The sequence below is a fragment of the Glycine max genome, chromosome 18 (assembly GCF_000004515.6).
Source record: "Glycine max cultivar Williams 82 chromosome 18, Glycine_max_v4.0, whole genome shotgun sequence".
In the NCBI taxonomy this organism is placed as follows: domain Eukaryota; kingdom Viridiplantae; phylum Streptophyta; class Magnoliopsida; order Fabales; family Fabaceae; genus Glycine; species Glycine max.
This window is the reverse complement of record NC_038254.2, coordinates 53697688-53713915: the sequence shown is the minus strand read 5'-3', so window position 1 is coordinate 53713915 and position 16228 is coordinate 53697688. Positions and strand designations below refer to the sequence as shown.

The 16228-nt window shown below is 35.7% G+C and overlaps 3 protein-coding genes across 3 annotated transcripts; 2 read left to right on the top strand and 1 right to left on the bottom strand.

Annotated features, from left to right (window-relative positions):
* The first annotated feature begins 2345 nt into the window (after positions 1–2345).
* On the top strand, positions 2346–4519 carry LOC100803423 (UDP-glycosyltransferase 74G1). The gene is made up of 2 exons (XM_003552423.5): positions 2346–3083; positions 3449–4519. The coding sequence occupies exons 1-2, from the start codon at positions 2457–2459 to the stop codon at positions 4184–4186; spliced, it is 1365 nt and encodes a 454-aa protein (XP_003552471.1). The 5' UTR covers positions 2346–2456; the 3' UTR covers positions 4187–4519.
* Positions 4520–5562: 1043 nt separating this feature from the next.
* On the top strand, positions 5563–9047 carry LOC100802368 (acyl-coenzyme A thioesterase 9, mitochondrial). The gene is made up of 5 exons (XM_003552421.4): positions 5563–6327; positions 6912–7089; positions 7358–7824; positions 8265–8393; positions 8528–9047. The coding sequence occupies exons 1-5, from the start codon at positions 5917–5919 to the stop codon at positions 8687–8689; spliced, it is 1347 nt and encodes a 448-aa protein (XP_003552469.2). The 5' UTR covers positions 5563–5916; the 3' UTR covers positions 8690–9047.
* Positions 9048–10991: 1944 nt separating this feature from the next.
* LOC100801837 (formin-like protein 1) lies at positions 10992–15890 on the bottom strand. The gene is made up of 4 exons (XM_006602791.4): positions 13789–15890; positions 13353–13552; positions 12593–12837; positions 10992–12097 (listed from the first exon to the last, which is right to left on the bottom strand). The coding sequence occupies exons 1-4, from the start codon at positions 15648–15650 to the stop codon at positions 11285–11287; spliced, it is 3120 nt and encodes a 1039-aa protein (XP_006602854.1). The 5' UTR covers positions 15651–15890; the 3' UTR covers positions 10992–11284.
* Between the last annotated feature and the right edge of the window lie 338 nt (positions 15891–16228).

Genomic DNA, 16228 nt, shown 5'->3' with positions numbered 1-16228 from the left:
CATTCATCACATGTTCAATTTATCACATACTCACAATTTGAATAATCATTTCATAATCTCAACATAACAATTTATACAAAAGATTTATCACAACATGGGGAGTAAAACCCCTCAAATAGTTTCTCACAATTATATCAAAATCATGGGTCAAAACACAAAAACATCAAGAACACTCAAGTTTATTAATCAATTCTCATCAGAACATCAATTGGTACGTAGAAAACAATAATATTATATTTATAATCATAAAGGAAAAATTATAATTCAATAAACATCCCAAAATAAACCCCAATTTAATCCTCTAAGGATCCCTACACATGTTTATTCTAACCACAATTGCGATAAATTCATCCATTACCTATAAGCGGGCTCATGTGTGTATTCCGAAGGTGATAGCGACATCTCTAGCAATTTCCTATGATTCCTCTGATTGCTCTGATAGAGTTCCTAAACGTCAGAGAGAAGGAGAAAGGATTGAAGGTGTGCGGAATTGAATCGCAAATCAAATATCAAAATTTCACGACAATCCAACGGTTAACAAGTCGAGGATCATAGTTTTACTGAGACAGTTTTGGGTTTATGCGGAAAAGAAAAGGCTATGATGCGAAGTATATTTCTCTCAGCTCGGACATGATTTCGAACTTTCCAATGGTGAGAATGTTCAGAAATAAGTTCCGAAATTGAGAGGAAGAGGAGGCTGAGAAGCTAGCATCAGTCTAAACTGACTTAACTTAACATTTAGTTATTTATAGCTAGGGTACTCACAACCTATTATTTACTCTATTTATTTATTTTTATTATTTTATAAAAACAAACTCTATTTTATTTTCTATCAAATGAATAAATAAAATATCTTTTTTATTTTCTCTCAAATTATTATTTTAATTAATAAAGTTATTTCTCCTTATTTATTTAATTATAAAAACCTCATCATTTTTCTAAAAAACTATTTATTTATAAATACAATCCTTTTTGAATTAGTCTACGAAAAAATAGGATGTTACATTATCATTCTGAGATGATAATGAGACAGAGTGAAGCAAAATGGTTGTTGCAACAGTCTTCAGAGGTCGCGGCAGAGTGAAAGGGACAAGAATAAGTGTTCGTGTAGAGAATGAGTGTACACGTATAAAACTAAACTTAAAGATGATTTTGACAAAATCGTCATTGTTAGGGTCAAATCAAAGACGAGTTTGCAAAAGCCATTGTGGTAAGGTTTAAATCAAAGACATCATAAAAATTGTCCTTAACACTTTTTATCAAAGAAGTTTTTTCGAAAACTATCTTAAAAAAGTTGGAATGAATTTTAAAAATGTCATTGTTTTTTTCTATATTGGTTAGTTAAAAATCGTTCTAGATTCAACGATGTAAAAACACATTATTTTAGTAGTGCTTGTTAATTTGTGCTACTTGTACGATTGGTTTTCGAGTAGGGTACACCTTATACTATTCTTTATCTCTTGATTTTTTATATATTAAATTTTTTTTTTGAATATCTTTCATCACATTTAAGAAATGATGTGCTATCTTACAAGCCTATCTTCCTAATTAATATCAACGATTGTAATAATAACATGTCATCACTTATTAATTAACAACAAAAACTCAAAACAAAAAATTTAATATATCATTGACTTAAAATAACAAAAAAAAATTATTAAAAATTCAAAATAAAATTCAATCATTTATTGTCTTTTATGAATTTCAACGCCTTTAAGTCATTTATTATCTTTTAATATATCATAGATTTTCAATGTATTTAAGTCAACTTTAATTCATTTATTGTCTTTCAATATATCATACACTTTCAATATATTTAAGTCAATTTTAATTGATTTATTGTCCTTTAATATATCATAAACTTTCAACGTATGTAAGTCAATTCATTTATTGTCCTTTAATATATCATAGACTTTCAATATATTTAAGTCAATTTTAATTTATTTATTATCCTTTAATATATCATAGACTTTCAACGTATTTAAGTCAATTCATTTATTATCCTTTAATATATCATAGACTTTCAACCATTTAAATCAACTTTAATTCATTTATTATTCTTTAATATATCATACAGTTTCAACATATTTAAGTTAATTTATTTATTATTTTTTAATATATTATAATAAATAACTTTAATTTATTTATTATCCTTTAATATATCATAGACTTTGAATTTATTTAAATCAATATTAATTTATTATCTCATGAATATAATGAAAACACAATTATTGTCCTTTGTGAATTTTAATTGGATGAATTAAAAGTAGCCACCCACCCTCCAGGGCTCCACCTACAAATTATTTAGTAGGTAATTAATACTAATGACTTATTTTGTCCTTAATGAATATTACAAGTAGCTTCTCTCCCTCCACAGTCCACTCCACAGAAGAAGGAAAGGGAGAGAGAGAGGTCAATTAATCAAGAAATAGAGAGCAAATTAAAGCATAGCCAGTATGGTGCACTGTGTGGTCTTAGCATATCCAGCTCAAGGCCACATTAACCCTATGCATAATTTCTGCAAGCTCTTGCAACAACAAGGTGTGAAAGTAACACTAGTCACCACCCTTTCCTACAGCAAGAACTTGCAGAACATACCTGCTTCTATTGCACTTGAAACCATTTCTGATGGTTTTGACAATCGTGGTTTTGCTGAGTCAGGAAACTGGAAGGCCTACTTGGAACGTTTTTGGCAAGTAGGGCCAAAGACTCTTGCTGAGCTTCTTGAGAAACTTGGTAGATCAGGTGACCCTGTTGATTGTGTTGTTTATAATTCATTCTTCCCTTGGGCTCTTGAGGTTGCAAAGAGATTTGGGATAGTTGGGGCTGTTTTCCTCACTCAAAATATGTCCGTCAATAGTATATACCACCATGTCCAGCAAGGAAATTTGTGTGTTCCCCTCACAAAAAGTGAGATTTCCCTTCCTTTGTTGCCCAAACTTCAACATGAGGACATGCCCACATTCTTCTTCCCCACATGTGTGGATAATTCACTTTTGCTTGATTTGGTAGTGGGCCAGTTCTCCAATATCGACAAGGCTGATTGGATCCTTTGCAATTCATTCTCTGAGATGGAAAAAGAGGTAAGCTACTCAAGTCTTAGAACCTTGTGTTGGTGTACACTAGAAACTATTGTATGATCTGTGACCACAACTGTTTATGGTCTAGGATAATTTTTACCATTTATAAGGTTGTGTAGGAAGGAAATAGATATCATGAATTTGAATCTTCACTAAAAAAAAAACCACGTAATAAAACTTTTAAATTTATTATAAATGGTTAATATAAAACTCAATTATGTGTCGGATGAAAATTAATCAAAATCATACACACATGACAGGTCTTAATTATAATAATTTCTCCATATACACACAATTCTTTCATTTGCTATATAATGATTTTTTTTTTAACTTGTAATGGATTGTAATTAAATAAAAGTTGGTTGTAGGTAACCGATTGGACGAAGAAGATATGGCCCAAATTTAGGACTATAGGACCAAGCATAACATCTATGATTTTGAACAAGCGACTTACAGATGATGAAGATGATGGTGTTACACAATTTAAGAGTGAAGAATGCATAAAATGGTTAGATGATAAACCGAAACAATCTGTTGTTTATGTTTCTTTTGGGTCCGTGGTAGTACTCAACGAAGAGCAAATAGAGGAAATAGCTTATGGTTTGAGTGACAGTGAAAGTTACTTCTTGTGGGTACTCAGAGAAGAAACTAAGCTTCCCAAAGATTTTGCAAAGAAGTCAGAGAAGGGTTTAGTAATTGGGTGGTGCTCACAACTAAAAGTTTTAGCTCATGAAGCTATAGGGTGTTTTGTAACACATTGTGGTTGGAACTCCACATTGGAAGCCTTGAGTTTAGGTGTTCCAATGGTCGCAATGCCAAATTGGTCTGACCAATGTACAAATGCTAAGCTAATTGAAGATGTCTGGAAAATGGGAATTAGAGCTAGAGTTGATGAAAAAAAGATTGTGAGAGGAGAAGTATTGAAGTATTGCATAATGGAAATAATGAACAGTGAGAAAGGCAAAGAGGTGAAAAGAAATATTATGCAATGGAAGGCTTTGGCTGCACGAGCTGTTAGTGAGGAAGGAAGTTCTCATAAAAACATTGCAGAATTCGTGAATAGCTTGTTCAATTTAAAACAGGGAATTGCAAATTATCCTGATTAAACCAAGCAGTTTGTTTGTATACTATATATGGTGCATCTTTGTAGAAAATGACACCTTTGTGGGTCATGATGAAGAAGTTATAATTTAAATAAACAAGTGGAATAAATTTGGATGTTCACAAACTGTTATGAATGGGAAGCTACGTGCGCAGTCTATAAGGAAAGTATGCAACCATGAAGCATTCACAGCGAGGAAGTTAGTTAGGAAGTGTCAATGCTGTTAGGATTCTGTTAAGAAGTTTCTGTTAAAGGGTTCTATATTCTGTTAAGAACCTTGCCTTATAAATAGCTTGTAATAAGGTGTTCAAAGGAATGAGAATATACGTTACTTTCATCTTCTTCTTCTCTGCAATTTCTGAGAGGCACTTGGTCCTCGAAATCCAAGTATAACACAAACCAAGTCATCATGCATGTAATAGCCTGTTCAATTTACAAGCAGCGTGCAGGAATTTAATTGCAAATTAATTCTTGCTAAACCAATTTAAAACCTTGTATTTGTAGTATTTTATTTTATCAATTTAAATTGTGATAAAAAAAAATGTGAGTCTATGTCACTGGATTACATCAATAATCATGTTGCTTGCTTGGAAATGGCTATGGTTTCTTATTCAAATCCCAGGGACTGCTTTGCAAAGACATCTCGTTATATATGATGTATATTTGTTGCTTTAGTCCCTATGCTTATGCGGGCAGGTTTTTGTTCTATATTGGGGAACTGATCTTTGTAGTGTCATAGGGGGTTTGAGGGGTTATGTATTTTCTGGTGTGGGGGTATGTGTTTGTCTAGCTATTTACTTGTGTTCTGCAATTGTTTAGTTCCAACCTAGTACATCTTGTACCAGCTTAGTTGGACTTTAATAAAATTTCTTTTTGCTTTTTCCAAAAAAAACAAAAAAAATTGAACCAATCCAACATGGAAATATCGGGTTGTTTTTTATTGTGTCTGTGTATACAGAAAATTAAAAATTATTTTAAAATAAATAAAATATATGTGAAATCGTTAGATTCAAATTTTGTGATCTATTAGGTGGAGTGTTGAAATTCAATTCTATAGTTAGAAATTAAAGGTATTAATTTCAATTATACCGTATTAGTCCCATGTTATGTAGATATGGGAGGAATATTTTCAATTCCAAGAGTGGTATTATTATTATTATTATTATTTCTAAATCTGGTTATGGTAATTACCTTCTCACTTCTTAATCTCGTACAATATCAAAATTGGATCATTGCATCGATGGATGATCGAATGTGCACAATTACAATATAATAAAATGTCAAATTGGACCAGAAAAATGCAATTACGAATTGCACTTTTAATTCAACTAAAGTTGCAATTACAATATAAGAAATACCACGCTTTGGGTCCCCTAGTGTAAATGTTGTGGACCTCTTCTTTCCAAATCTGTGGCACGCTTTGCACCATTCACCAGCTCTATTATCATTAATTTTGATACTTCTACTTTGGCATTTTCTCTTTACTCTGTTAGCATTGCATTTCTAACTAAACATACCTTACAGATCTTACCAATGTTTTAAAAATACTCTAAAAAAATTAACTATTACTTTTTTTAAAAGGAAAAATTAACTATTACTAATATTTCTTAAAACATTAATATTTCCGAAACATTAATATTGCTACTAACCAATAACCACCAATAAGATTGTATTTCTTCTTGCAGAAGTAGAGAAAAGTTGAAGAAGGAATCTCCTAAGACTGAAAAAAACCCAATGGATTTGAATTCCTCTCCTTCCAACAACACAATTGCCGTGAATGGAACAATCCCCGTCGCTTCCACGTTCGCAACCGCCACCGCGCCGTCGGATAACCCTCCGCCGGCGGACAGCTCCGGCGACCGGAAACCCATCGCCCTGTGGCCGGGGATGTACCATTCTCCGGTGACCACCGCCCTATGGGAAGCTCGCAGCAATATTTTCGAGAGGCTTCTGGACCCTCCCAGGGACGCTCCTCCGCAGAGTGAATTGCTCACGAGAACCCCCTCGCAGAGCAGGACCAGCATCTTGTACAACTTCTCCTCTGATTTCGTGCTCAGAGAACAGTATAGGGATCCCTGGAATGAGGTTCGAATTGGGAAGTTGCTCGAAGATCTTGATGCCCTCGCTGGAACTATTTCCGTCAAGGTTCCATCTTAAAGTTTCAATTTTTGTTTTTAAGTGTTTTTATGGGGATTTGTTATGTGGGTATTTCTTGTTATGTGGGAATTGCTTGTTTTGTGATTATAGGGTCAAGTGGGGATGTATATGATGATGGGGTTGAACTTCAAACTGATTGGCAAAAAAAAAAAAAAAAATCTTGTGGGAATTGAGTATCTGAGTATTGTTTGTATATGATTATGTGATTGAGTGTCGTGTAAAATTGTAAATGTTGATGATAAGGTAGAGTTTTGAAGTTCAAACTTGGTTGTACTTTGATGATTGGCATTTTGTGGTGAATGACTTGTTTGTTATGTAGTAGGTCAAATGTAGTTTGATACTTGTTTGTATTCAGGAAGTTTTCACATGAACATTAATTTAAATTTGGGAAACTGAACTGGGCATTTATATGTAGTAAATAGACTTTTGGGCGTTGTTTGAGTTGAGTGGGTCGGTGGGGTACTTGACTAGCTTGCTTCTGCTATTTTATTTGGAGCAAAATGTCTCTATTTAATCTAGATTTCATGTACCTATTTTTTTACTGTGCTATGTGCTGTTTGTTTGTGGAATAGCATTGTTCTGATGAAGCTAGCACAACAAGGCCACTTATAGTTGTCACTGCTTCAGTTGATAAGATTGTACTAAAGAAGCCAATTAGTGTTGACATTGATCTCAAGATAGTTGGTTTTGTTATATGGGTTGGGCACTCTTCAATAGAGATTCAACTGGAGGTTACTCAGTCCAATGAAGGTACATTTATTAGGGCTTACAAATTCTTGACAAATTGAGTAATTGATGGTTTATTCATAACACTAGCAGTGTTCATCGTGTTGCATAGACCCAAAGAAGTTTCTCATTGCATCCTCCACGTAACAATTATACAAACCTTCATAATAGAATAATCTTTATTTTTTTTAAAAAAAATTTCCCTTACAATTTCCTTTGATACCCATTATTTTCTATTTTATATTTTAATCACAATTGTTCTACAACTTATACATCATCAAAATATGTGCAGAGGGCAATGATTCAGACTCAGTAGCACTGACAGCCAACTTCATATTTGTTGCTCGGGACTCAAAAACTGGGAAAGCTGCTCCGGTGAATCGACTTTCACCAGAAAATGCTCATGAAAAACTTCTGTTTGAACAAGCTGAGGCAAGAAGTAATTTGAGGAAAACGAAAAGAGGAGGGGAAAAGAGGGACTTTGAGAATGGGGAGAAAAATAGGCTTCGGGCCCTATTGGCTGAAGGAAGAATCTTCTGTGACATGCCAGCTTTAGCAGACCGAAACAGCATTCTTCTAAAGGATACCAGCCTTGAGAATGCCTTAATATGCCAGCCACAGCAAAGGAACATCCATGGTCGAATATTTGGAGGTTTCTTGATGCATCGTGCATTTGAATTGGCTTTCTCAACAGCATATGCCTTTGCTGGATTAGCTCCTTGCTTTCTTGAAGTTGATCATGTTGATTTCTTAAGACCTGTGAGTATTTTCTCCATTCTTTTAAAAAATTTCAAAATTTGACTGATACATGATTCTGTATGCTTCAACTACAGTTACTTGCAAAAAAAACATGATACAGGAGTTTCAAATTGTTTGAATTGAAATCAAAATCTAGACTAATTTCTGTTTCATTTGTGTTTTATATCTGTGGAGGGAAGTATTACAGTTATGACAATGTTTTTCAGGGTGAAATACAACATTTAATTTTGTGATGGTGTGAGTAACCGTTCTAAGACCTTATGTGTGCTTACAATTTTTCAAACATTATGATCCTGCAAATGCATTTCTGCTCTTCTATTTCCCTGGAACGTATCCCCCTGTTCAAACTTGTTTTACCAATATAATGTTTCAAAAGGACAAAAATAATGAAAACAAACAATTGGCCTGTCTTATTTGTCATAGAATGAATCCTTGAACAGGTTGATGTAGGGGACTTTTTGCGTCTCAAATCTTGTGTTCTGTACACGGAGGTTCACGATCCAGATCAGCCACTTATCAACGTTGAAGTTGTTGCTCATGTTACACGACCTGAGCTGCGTACTAGTGAGGTTAGTCTTTACTGACCTGCATTTTAGACAATACATAACCATTACTCAGTTGCTCTTTTTCTTTTTGCAACTTCCCAAGTTAATTGAAGATAGTAATCAGCTTTGTCTGTTCTGTTCTTTTTATGTGAGTACAGGTATCAAATACTTTCCACTTCTCTTTCACTGTCCGTCCAGAAGCCAAGGCGATGAAAAATGGATTTAAACTTCGCAATGTAGTACCAGCAACAGAGGAAGAAGCACGACGTATATTAGAGCGCATAGATGCTGACAACTTGAATGAATTCTTCAGAGCATAAGAAGAAAAACATCAATTAGCTGATAAAGTATTTAAAATATCCACCGCTAATTATGTGAGCAGAAGTTCAAAGATGATTAACTCTCTTATATAATAAATTTTTCTGCCCAATTTTAAGAGGGAACTAGTATGCCTTATATGTCTAGCATCATTGGACTTGATAGAAGGCAACTGGTGTTTAGACAAGTATATGAACCTGAATCTAGTAGGCACCTGCTGTGCAAGTTGTATAAGGAAAAACATAGGTAAGCCAATGAAAGAAAGTTTACAATGAATTCTGTACAATCAATGATGGCTATAGTGGATTGCTACGTCTGTTACTTGTGGCATATAAAGCAAGTGATATTATATTACTATTACTTAGAAGCCTTGTTCAGATAGTTTTACATGCACCTTAATTCAACTTCCTCTCTCTAGATTAGGTGTCTAGTTTGTTAACTAAAAGACAGAGTGCACTATTTTGCTGTGTGATTTGTTATTTGCCTACACTATGTGCAGCATTCGTGGCATCAGGTGCTGCAAATTTAATAATGTGTAAGATATGGAATTTGTCTTTTAATTAAAAAAAAAAGTAACAGAGAATAGCAATTACGTAAATAGATTAAGAAATATTTAATAGAAATAAAATATTATTTTTTAGGAATAAAATATTATTATACATGGACTAAACTGTTCTTATGTAATATATCTTAATCTTTAATGTTTGCGCCACTAATAGTGGGATATTAAATAAGGATTTCTTTGAGAAAAAATATTAATTAGATTTTAAAATTCTAAAACATCAATGGCTTTGAAATTAAGAAGAATATAAAACATTTAAAAATATGGAAGGAGATATTTCTTGTATTTTGAAATGGAATCTTTTATATTTAACTCACGTGCTTATATGCCTTAAATATAACATAGGGTATGAGTTGGTACCTGTTTGGAGATTTCAAAAATATTTTTGAAATTCAAAACTTAGTTTTGTATTATGTTTAGATTTTCCTAAAATTAATTTTGTAACCTATCTTAGGAGCAAACCTGAGTTTATATCAAAAGCAACAAATGGGTAATTTCCATATAAGACTCATCATATTTTCAGATAAGCCTTTATATCCTCCTTGTCACACAACTGGAAACCAATTTTCCAGCACCTACTGTGTGGGTGTGTGTTTCAGTTAAAACTCTACAATATCACTTCCTTCTACGTTTTATCTTGAAAAATAGGTAAGTTTCCTTAAACGTGATTTAAATTGGAAAAACAAACATACCTCTATCCATAAGTGTTCTGGTTGCCACATCAACATCAAATGCAACAGTGATAAAAGTAAGGCACACAATTACAGACAAGAAGACCAGTAAAGTTTAGCCAATATTCTGCCATCAAATCCATATGAAGCATATTCCTGATCCCATGAAGGTTGGGCAAGGATCAGAATTACTAATTTACTGTCACTAATATCAAGCAATAAGAATTCTGATAGCCGTCAAGTGTCAGGGAATCTGGCATCAGAAGAAAATTCCATGTTGCAATATACCACAAGTACGGTGTACAGGACTACGTCCTAGTGTCCTATCGGTAATGGGTATTATATTTTTAAATCAAATATATTTTTGCTAGAGACAATATTGTTATAAGATTATTATGGACAATAAAATTCCCTCTAAGTATTTAATACAATCAGGTATCCATTACTCAAATTAAAAAGTTAAAACAACCTCACACCATTTGATCCATATATTTAGTGTATTGGGTATAATACAATGAATAAATATAATTCTAAAAAAAAATAGAATCCGGAAATGGATATGACAATATATATTAAGTTAAATGTATTTATATATTTCTTGATATAGTTAATTATTATTATTCATATTGATTTGTCATCATTATAGTGTTACAACTTTTCTTCTTTTCTTTAACCTCTTGCAAAAGAAAAATTAAAAAAATATTTGCCAACTTTAAATAAAAGTATCATAATTCGAGTTGCCGTTGCCATAATAAATCTCAATGCAAAGAAAATGTACATATAAAACATGTTAAGTTTTTTTCCTGAAGGATCCATCCACACGCAGAAACCAAATTGGAGTCTAAAACTGACCCATCTCAATTTAGTTTCATTCAACCTTATTTAGATTAGATGTCTGTATAATTCAACTTAATTGGAAGAAATGATCACTTATTCTTATCATAAAGTTTTTGAAAAGTAACTAAAGATGGAGCAAGGTTTTATACAGAACGACTCTTTTACTAAAATTCTTTACGCAAAACCTTAAATTCCGATTGTAGGATAATTTCAATTGCAAGCAAAGGCTAGCTCTAACTGAAAAGCCTTTTTTTTTTTTGGAAATAATTGAAAAGCTTTCTACATGCTTATAAGTTACAACAAACTTATCGTACATATCCAGGCTTTTTCCCCCAAAGAAAATATTTTACTCTCTATATATAATCTACATAAACTGAAATCTTTTACAAGGATTTTTACAAATTTAACGAGAAAAAAAATTACAACAATTTTGACCAGACCATGTAGGCTCTGACCAATCAAAAATACCTGGTTCCAGGTTTTTGGGAGAAGATGCAGCCAAAAAGACACTTTCATGAGTGATATAGCTATGGTGATGAAGAAGAACTATCATCATCTGAAGAGTTATTATACTGTTGCCTCTCATGTAACCCAGGAAGGGATTGTGGAAGCATAGGGTTAACTGGCACAGGGAATTTATGAGCTGAACTAACCATAGTTCTCTCATTTATCATTCCAACTTCTTTGCAGACCCGGTCAAGAACTGCTAGGAAGTCTCTTACAACCAAGAAGATTCTAAATGGATGAGCTTCTTCCTTTGTCAAATTTCCATGAAAATACTCTGTAATCTCCTTCACAAGGGTGGAAGTAACACTTTCTTGGGCTTGAATTTTTGGAATTTCCTCCTCAGCCATTCTGATGAATTTGTTCATTGATTCTGTGAATTTCTGACTGCTTTCATCTGATGCCATGGTTTGGTTTAATTGCACAACTTCTGCTATGCTTGCAATTCCTTTCGAAAGTTTTAAGACATCACTGTTGAGAACTTCAGAATCCATAGCAGCAGCCTTCTTCACATTTGCTAGCTCGGAACTCAGGCTTGATACAAATTGAAGGCCAAGCCTCCTACACTTGGCATCTTCACTCAAAGTAGAGCTTGGAGTTTGATTAGTTCTGGAGAGACGAGCACCTTCGGTTCGAATAATTTCCTGTACAACAAAATGCAGTAGAGTGGTTTTGCCATCTGCGCCTTTGACATCGGCCAGCTTGAGAAGAGTATCAAGTTTGAATGCCTCTGCATCCCCGCGGTTGGTCCCCACATTCATGCGGTTCCCAGTTTTAAGTACAGCCTCCAAAAGCTTCAAGAACATTCTACAATGTCGCAGCTCTTCACAGGCAGCCTGCAAAAGCACCAATCAAAAGATGAAGAAACTATAGTCATGACATGCAAGGTAAACTTGCCTGAGAAGTACATAAGTAACATAACTGGATTCTTTTTTACCTCTTATGAGAAAACTATAATGAAATAGCACAAGAATAAGAGAGAAGCAGGGAAGAGACAAGACTATATTCAGCTGCTATTGACGTTTAAAATGTGAGTAATTGTTGAAGAAGTACACTATATGAGCATAACAGGAATTGAAATGGCCTTACACCCTAGGCCATACCGTTTCAATAAATTTCTCCAAGCATTCAATAATTCCTCACAACTGAAAAAAACAACTTTCTAGTTCCTACCAAATATTTTTTTTAAAAAATAGCTATTCATGTTTATAACATTCAAAGTTTCAACAAGATTATACTAGAAGCCTTCAGAACATCTCTTTATCACCTTGACACTAGCATGAATAATCCCCGAGAAATGAATATAAACCAGTATGAGTATGACTGATTACCTCTAGAGTTTGAAAGGATGTCCTAAGATACTCCACTTCAGACTCAAAATTGGCTATGTAAAGCATTGCTTCAATTCTTTTAAATGCGAAAGGTACATCAAGCACTGCCTTCAAAAAAAATTCAGCTAGACCAAGCTTGGTTGGTGAGTCATCTTTATGTTCCTTCAACTTACGTTCTTCTTCCTTGCTTGGTGCCATTCTTAATAAGCTTTCAAGTAATTCTGTTCCAAGTGTATCAGTACTTCCTGTAGAAAGGTAAATTGAATTTGCTGTATCATCAGTACTACTATGAAATAAACCAGCAAGTTAACAAAGTTTTCCACTAGCTTCAAGCGGTATTTAATGATCACAGATATCACTATACAATTTTATTCACACTTGCATATAAGAAACATAATAACCTTTCTCTAAAGAAAGAAATGCACCTAATTTCTACAATGCAACAACTGCAAATGGAAAAAGGATATTGCCAAACTACTGCAAACTAATCCTGCTGTTGTCTATTTTTATTATGACGAATCTTATCAATTGATTCTAACATTGTGACGTACATAAGTTCTTTCCAGTATAAAGAAAAAGAGGCTGTCCAAAGTTCTTAACAATGAATTAACTACTGAAATACTTCTCTTCCCCAAATAATTCCCCAAGGTGTAGAAGGGGTAGTTTAATTACAGGCCCAATACATCAATCAATAGCTATCAGCCTACCAAAAACACTACAGAAAATTGTCACAACTTCAGGACGGAATGAGAAAACGTACCTTCTAAAAGTGCTTCACACACTTCTTCTATAGTGACATTAAGTGCTTTCAGCAAGATTGAAATATTCTGAGACTTTTTAGGATCAAGTATTCTTTCCTCCTGATTTGGCAGGGGAAAAACTGAGTTCGTAGTTGCGTCCTTGGGTTTTGGGTTTGATGTGTTCACTACAAACAATGTTTCAATCATTTTCTCATTCAATCTGCAGCCAACCAATTCAATGTACTCAATTCAAGAACACCAGTTGCAACATATACACAAAATATTCAACCACTAAGCACCACCCACAAAATGGGGCAAAGAAATCAAGAAAAAGATTCGTAGTTAAACACCATCATGAAATATAATCATTCAAATATGTACATCCAATTTCAGGAGAATACCAAATTGATATCTAAAAGGCTAAAAAGCTAATATACATTAGAGTTGGAATCTTACTTAAACGAGCTGGACTTCATCTGATCCCACACCATTTCACGATCAGAGGTCGTTCTCACTTTGTCCCAATGCAGGGGCTTCAATTTTGGTTTACTAATCTCTTCAATTTCCCCCAAACTCGCCGGCAACTCAACATTGGTTCCTTGGTTTTGCAACACAAAAGACCTCGAAGGAGGCACCAATTCTGGCGGCCTTGACACCGGTGTCGACGGCCTCATTGCCGGCGATGGCACTCCCCACTGCTTCCTTTGCCATGGCAATGGTGGCGGCGGTGGCGGAGCAGAGCCCGGAATCTCCCAGTGCTTCCTCTGTGGCAAAGGTGGAGGAGCCGGAGCCGGAACCGGAACCGTTCCAATTTCATCAAAGGGTGGTGTTAGTGACATGTCGGAAATATTCCAGTGTTTCCTCTGCGTCGCAGCCGCACCAAAAGAACCTGTTCTTAATCCACTAAATGTTCCTCTTTCGGTTTCCGGTGATGACAATAGGGCGGGTGACAAAGGCACTGATGACAAACCCGGTAACATTAGTCCGTCGGAGACACTCGACATTCTTGGAGACTGATCGAAAGTGTGATTACGTGTTACCTTCTCCAGCGAAGATGTTAGAGAAAATGCCGAAGACGAAGAAGCATTAGATAGTCTCCGTGGCGCTCGTGGTGGTGATGATGATGATGATGATGATAATGCATCTTCATTTTTCTCCAATGTTCCTTCATGTAATGATGATGATGATGATGCTGCATGTGCATGTGAACATGCACTTAATGCTTCATTTGAATTATGTTCAGTGAAAACCCTATCTGGTGTTGAGCACAACGAAGGAGAAGAAGGAGAAGATTGCACGTGTTGGTGGTTGTAATTTTCCGGCGACTTTGGCTGGGTTCTCCGGGAACTCGAACTCGCCGTCGCGATAGAATGAGGCCTTTCCGGCGAGGCGGAAGAAGAGGAAGGGCACGAACTAGAGATCACGCTTCTTCCTCCGGTGGCGAAAATTCGCCGGGAAGCCGATCCGGTTCCGCCGGAGCCTCCCAACGATGAGCCTCTCGGAGAGTAAAACTCCTCATCGTCCTCCTCCTCCTCCGCGGTGGTGAACCCCGCCTCGTCGTACGTCGGCAGCGGCAAAGAAGCTTGTCGCGCAAGCGGCGGAAGCGGTCGGAGCTCCGGCGATTCCATTTTCCGGTCGCCGCCGGCGTCGGAGACGTCGGCGCCATCTTCAATTATGTGCGAGTTAACTACAGTTCCGAGGTAAAGAAACTCGGAGCTGGTGGAAGACGTGTGCCGGAGCTTGCGAGTTTCCACGGCGGTTTCGGTATTGCGCGGGAGCAGGCGGAGGTCGGTGTCGGATCGGATAAGTTTGCCGTCGGCAGCGAGGGGAGGGCTCCGGCGACGGCGGTAACAGACGACGGCAGAGATGATTATAGCAAGGACCGCGGCGGCGACGGCGGAGAGAGCGACGGGGAGGAGTTTGTTGGAGGAAGAATTGGGTTTGGGGGAGTGAGGAAGAATGAGAGAGGAAATATTGGCAGGGAAGGAGGCAAAGGTGATTGGAGAAGGAGGTGGTGGGGAAGAAGGGTATAATGGGAAAAATGGTGATTGTGGTGTAGTTGTAGTTGGTGTTGGTATTGTTGTGGTAGTGGTAGAGGTTGTGGGAATGGTGGATGATGGATATTTGGGTTTTGGTTTTTGTTTATGGCTTGAAGGAGAAGGTTGTGGTTTTGGTGCTTCAGAAGGTGGAAGAGTGGTTAAAGGAACAAAGGGTTCATGGAGAATCCTTCTATTGAGGAAGAAGGGTTGGGATGAGGCTAGTTGGTGAAGTGCACATAACAAGAAGAAAAGGAAAAGGTACAAGAAGAAGGTTTGCATTGTTGTGTGAAGTGAGTGAGTGAGGGTTTGAGAGTGAGGTAAGTAGTAATGGCAGTGGGTGGGGACTTTTGTTGCAGAGAAGGAAGTGATTTAGAGAGTGAAAAGGTTGATTTTTATGATGAGATGAAAAATGGTGAGAGTGTGAATTTAGGTGGTTTTGTGTTGCATACAGCTAAGATTCTCTTGGTCGTTCTGTTTCACTACTTGAAGGAATCAAGGTTCCACATTTGCACTGTTCCAGGGCCTATGCAACTTCTTCTCTCTGTTGGGGTGTTTGATTTAAGTGCATGCCACTACAACCCAATCATTGTCTCTCCTTTCTCTTGTCTTTTTTTTTCTTTCCTTTTTAACTTTTGACATTCTTGGTTAATTAGTACTAGTAGTACATGGAAACAACAATATAATAGGCGACATTGATGAAGATTTTTTATAGATGTATTTGGTATAGAACATTCAACATTATCATCGTATCTGTTGCTTTTAATATGTGGACAATGAAAACAGTTATTTTTTTAATCTTGAGATTGAGATGCTTTTAAAGTGAATGTTTAGTAGTGGGTCACATTAAAAATACGAAA

Excerpts from the sequence above, each read along its gene's own strand:
- LOC100802368 (XM_003552421.4), top strand. The coding sequence starts at position 5,917 with ATGGATTTGAATTCCTCTCCTTCCAACAACACAATTGCCGTGAATGGA. Across the intron at positions 6,328-6,911 it reads CTGGAACTATTTCCGTCAAG|CATTGTTCTGATGAAGCTAG; the intron begins GTTCCATCTTAA and ends TTTGTGGAATAG. Across the intron at positions 8,394-8,527 it reads CTGAGCTGCGTACTAGTGAG|GTATCAAATACTTTCCACTT; the intron begins GTTAGTCTTTAC and ends ATGTGAGTACAG.
- LOC100803423 (XM_003552423.5), top strand. The coding sequence starts at position 2,457 with ATGGTGCACTGTGTGGTCTTAGCATATCCAGCTCAAGGCCACATTAAC. Across the intron at positions 3,084-3,448 it reads TCTCTGAGATGGAAAAAGAG|GTAACCGATTGGACGAAGAA; the intron begins GTAAGCTACTCA and ends AGTTGGTTGTAG.
- LOC100801837 (XM_006602791.4), bottom strand. The coding sequence starts at position 15,650 with ATGCAAACCTTCTTCTTGTACCTTTTCCTTTTCTTCTTGTTATGTGCA. Across the intron at positions 12,838-13,352 it reads GTGTGAAGCACTTTTAGAAG|GAAGTACTGATACACTTGGA; the intron begins GTACGTTTTCTC and ends ACCTTTCTACAG. Across the intron at positions 12,098-12,592 it reads CATCCTTTCAAACTCTAGAG|GCTGCCTGTGAAGAGCTGCG; the intron begins GTAATCAGTCAT and ends GTGCTTTTGCAG.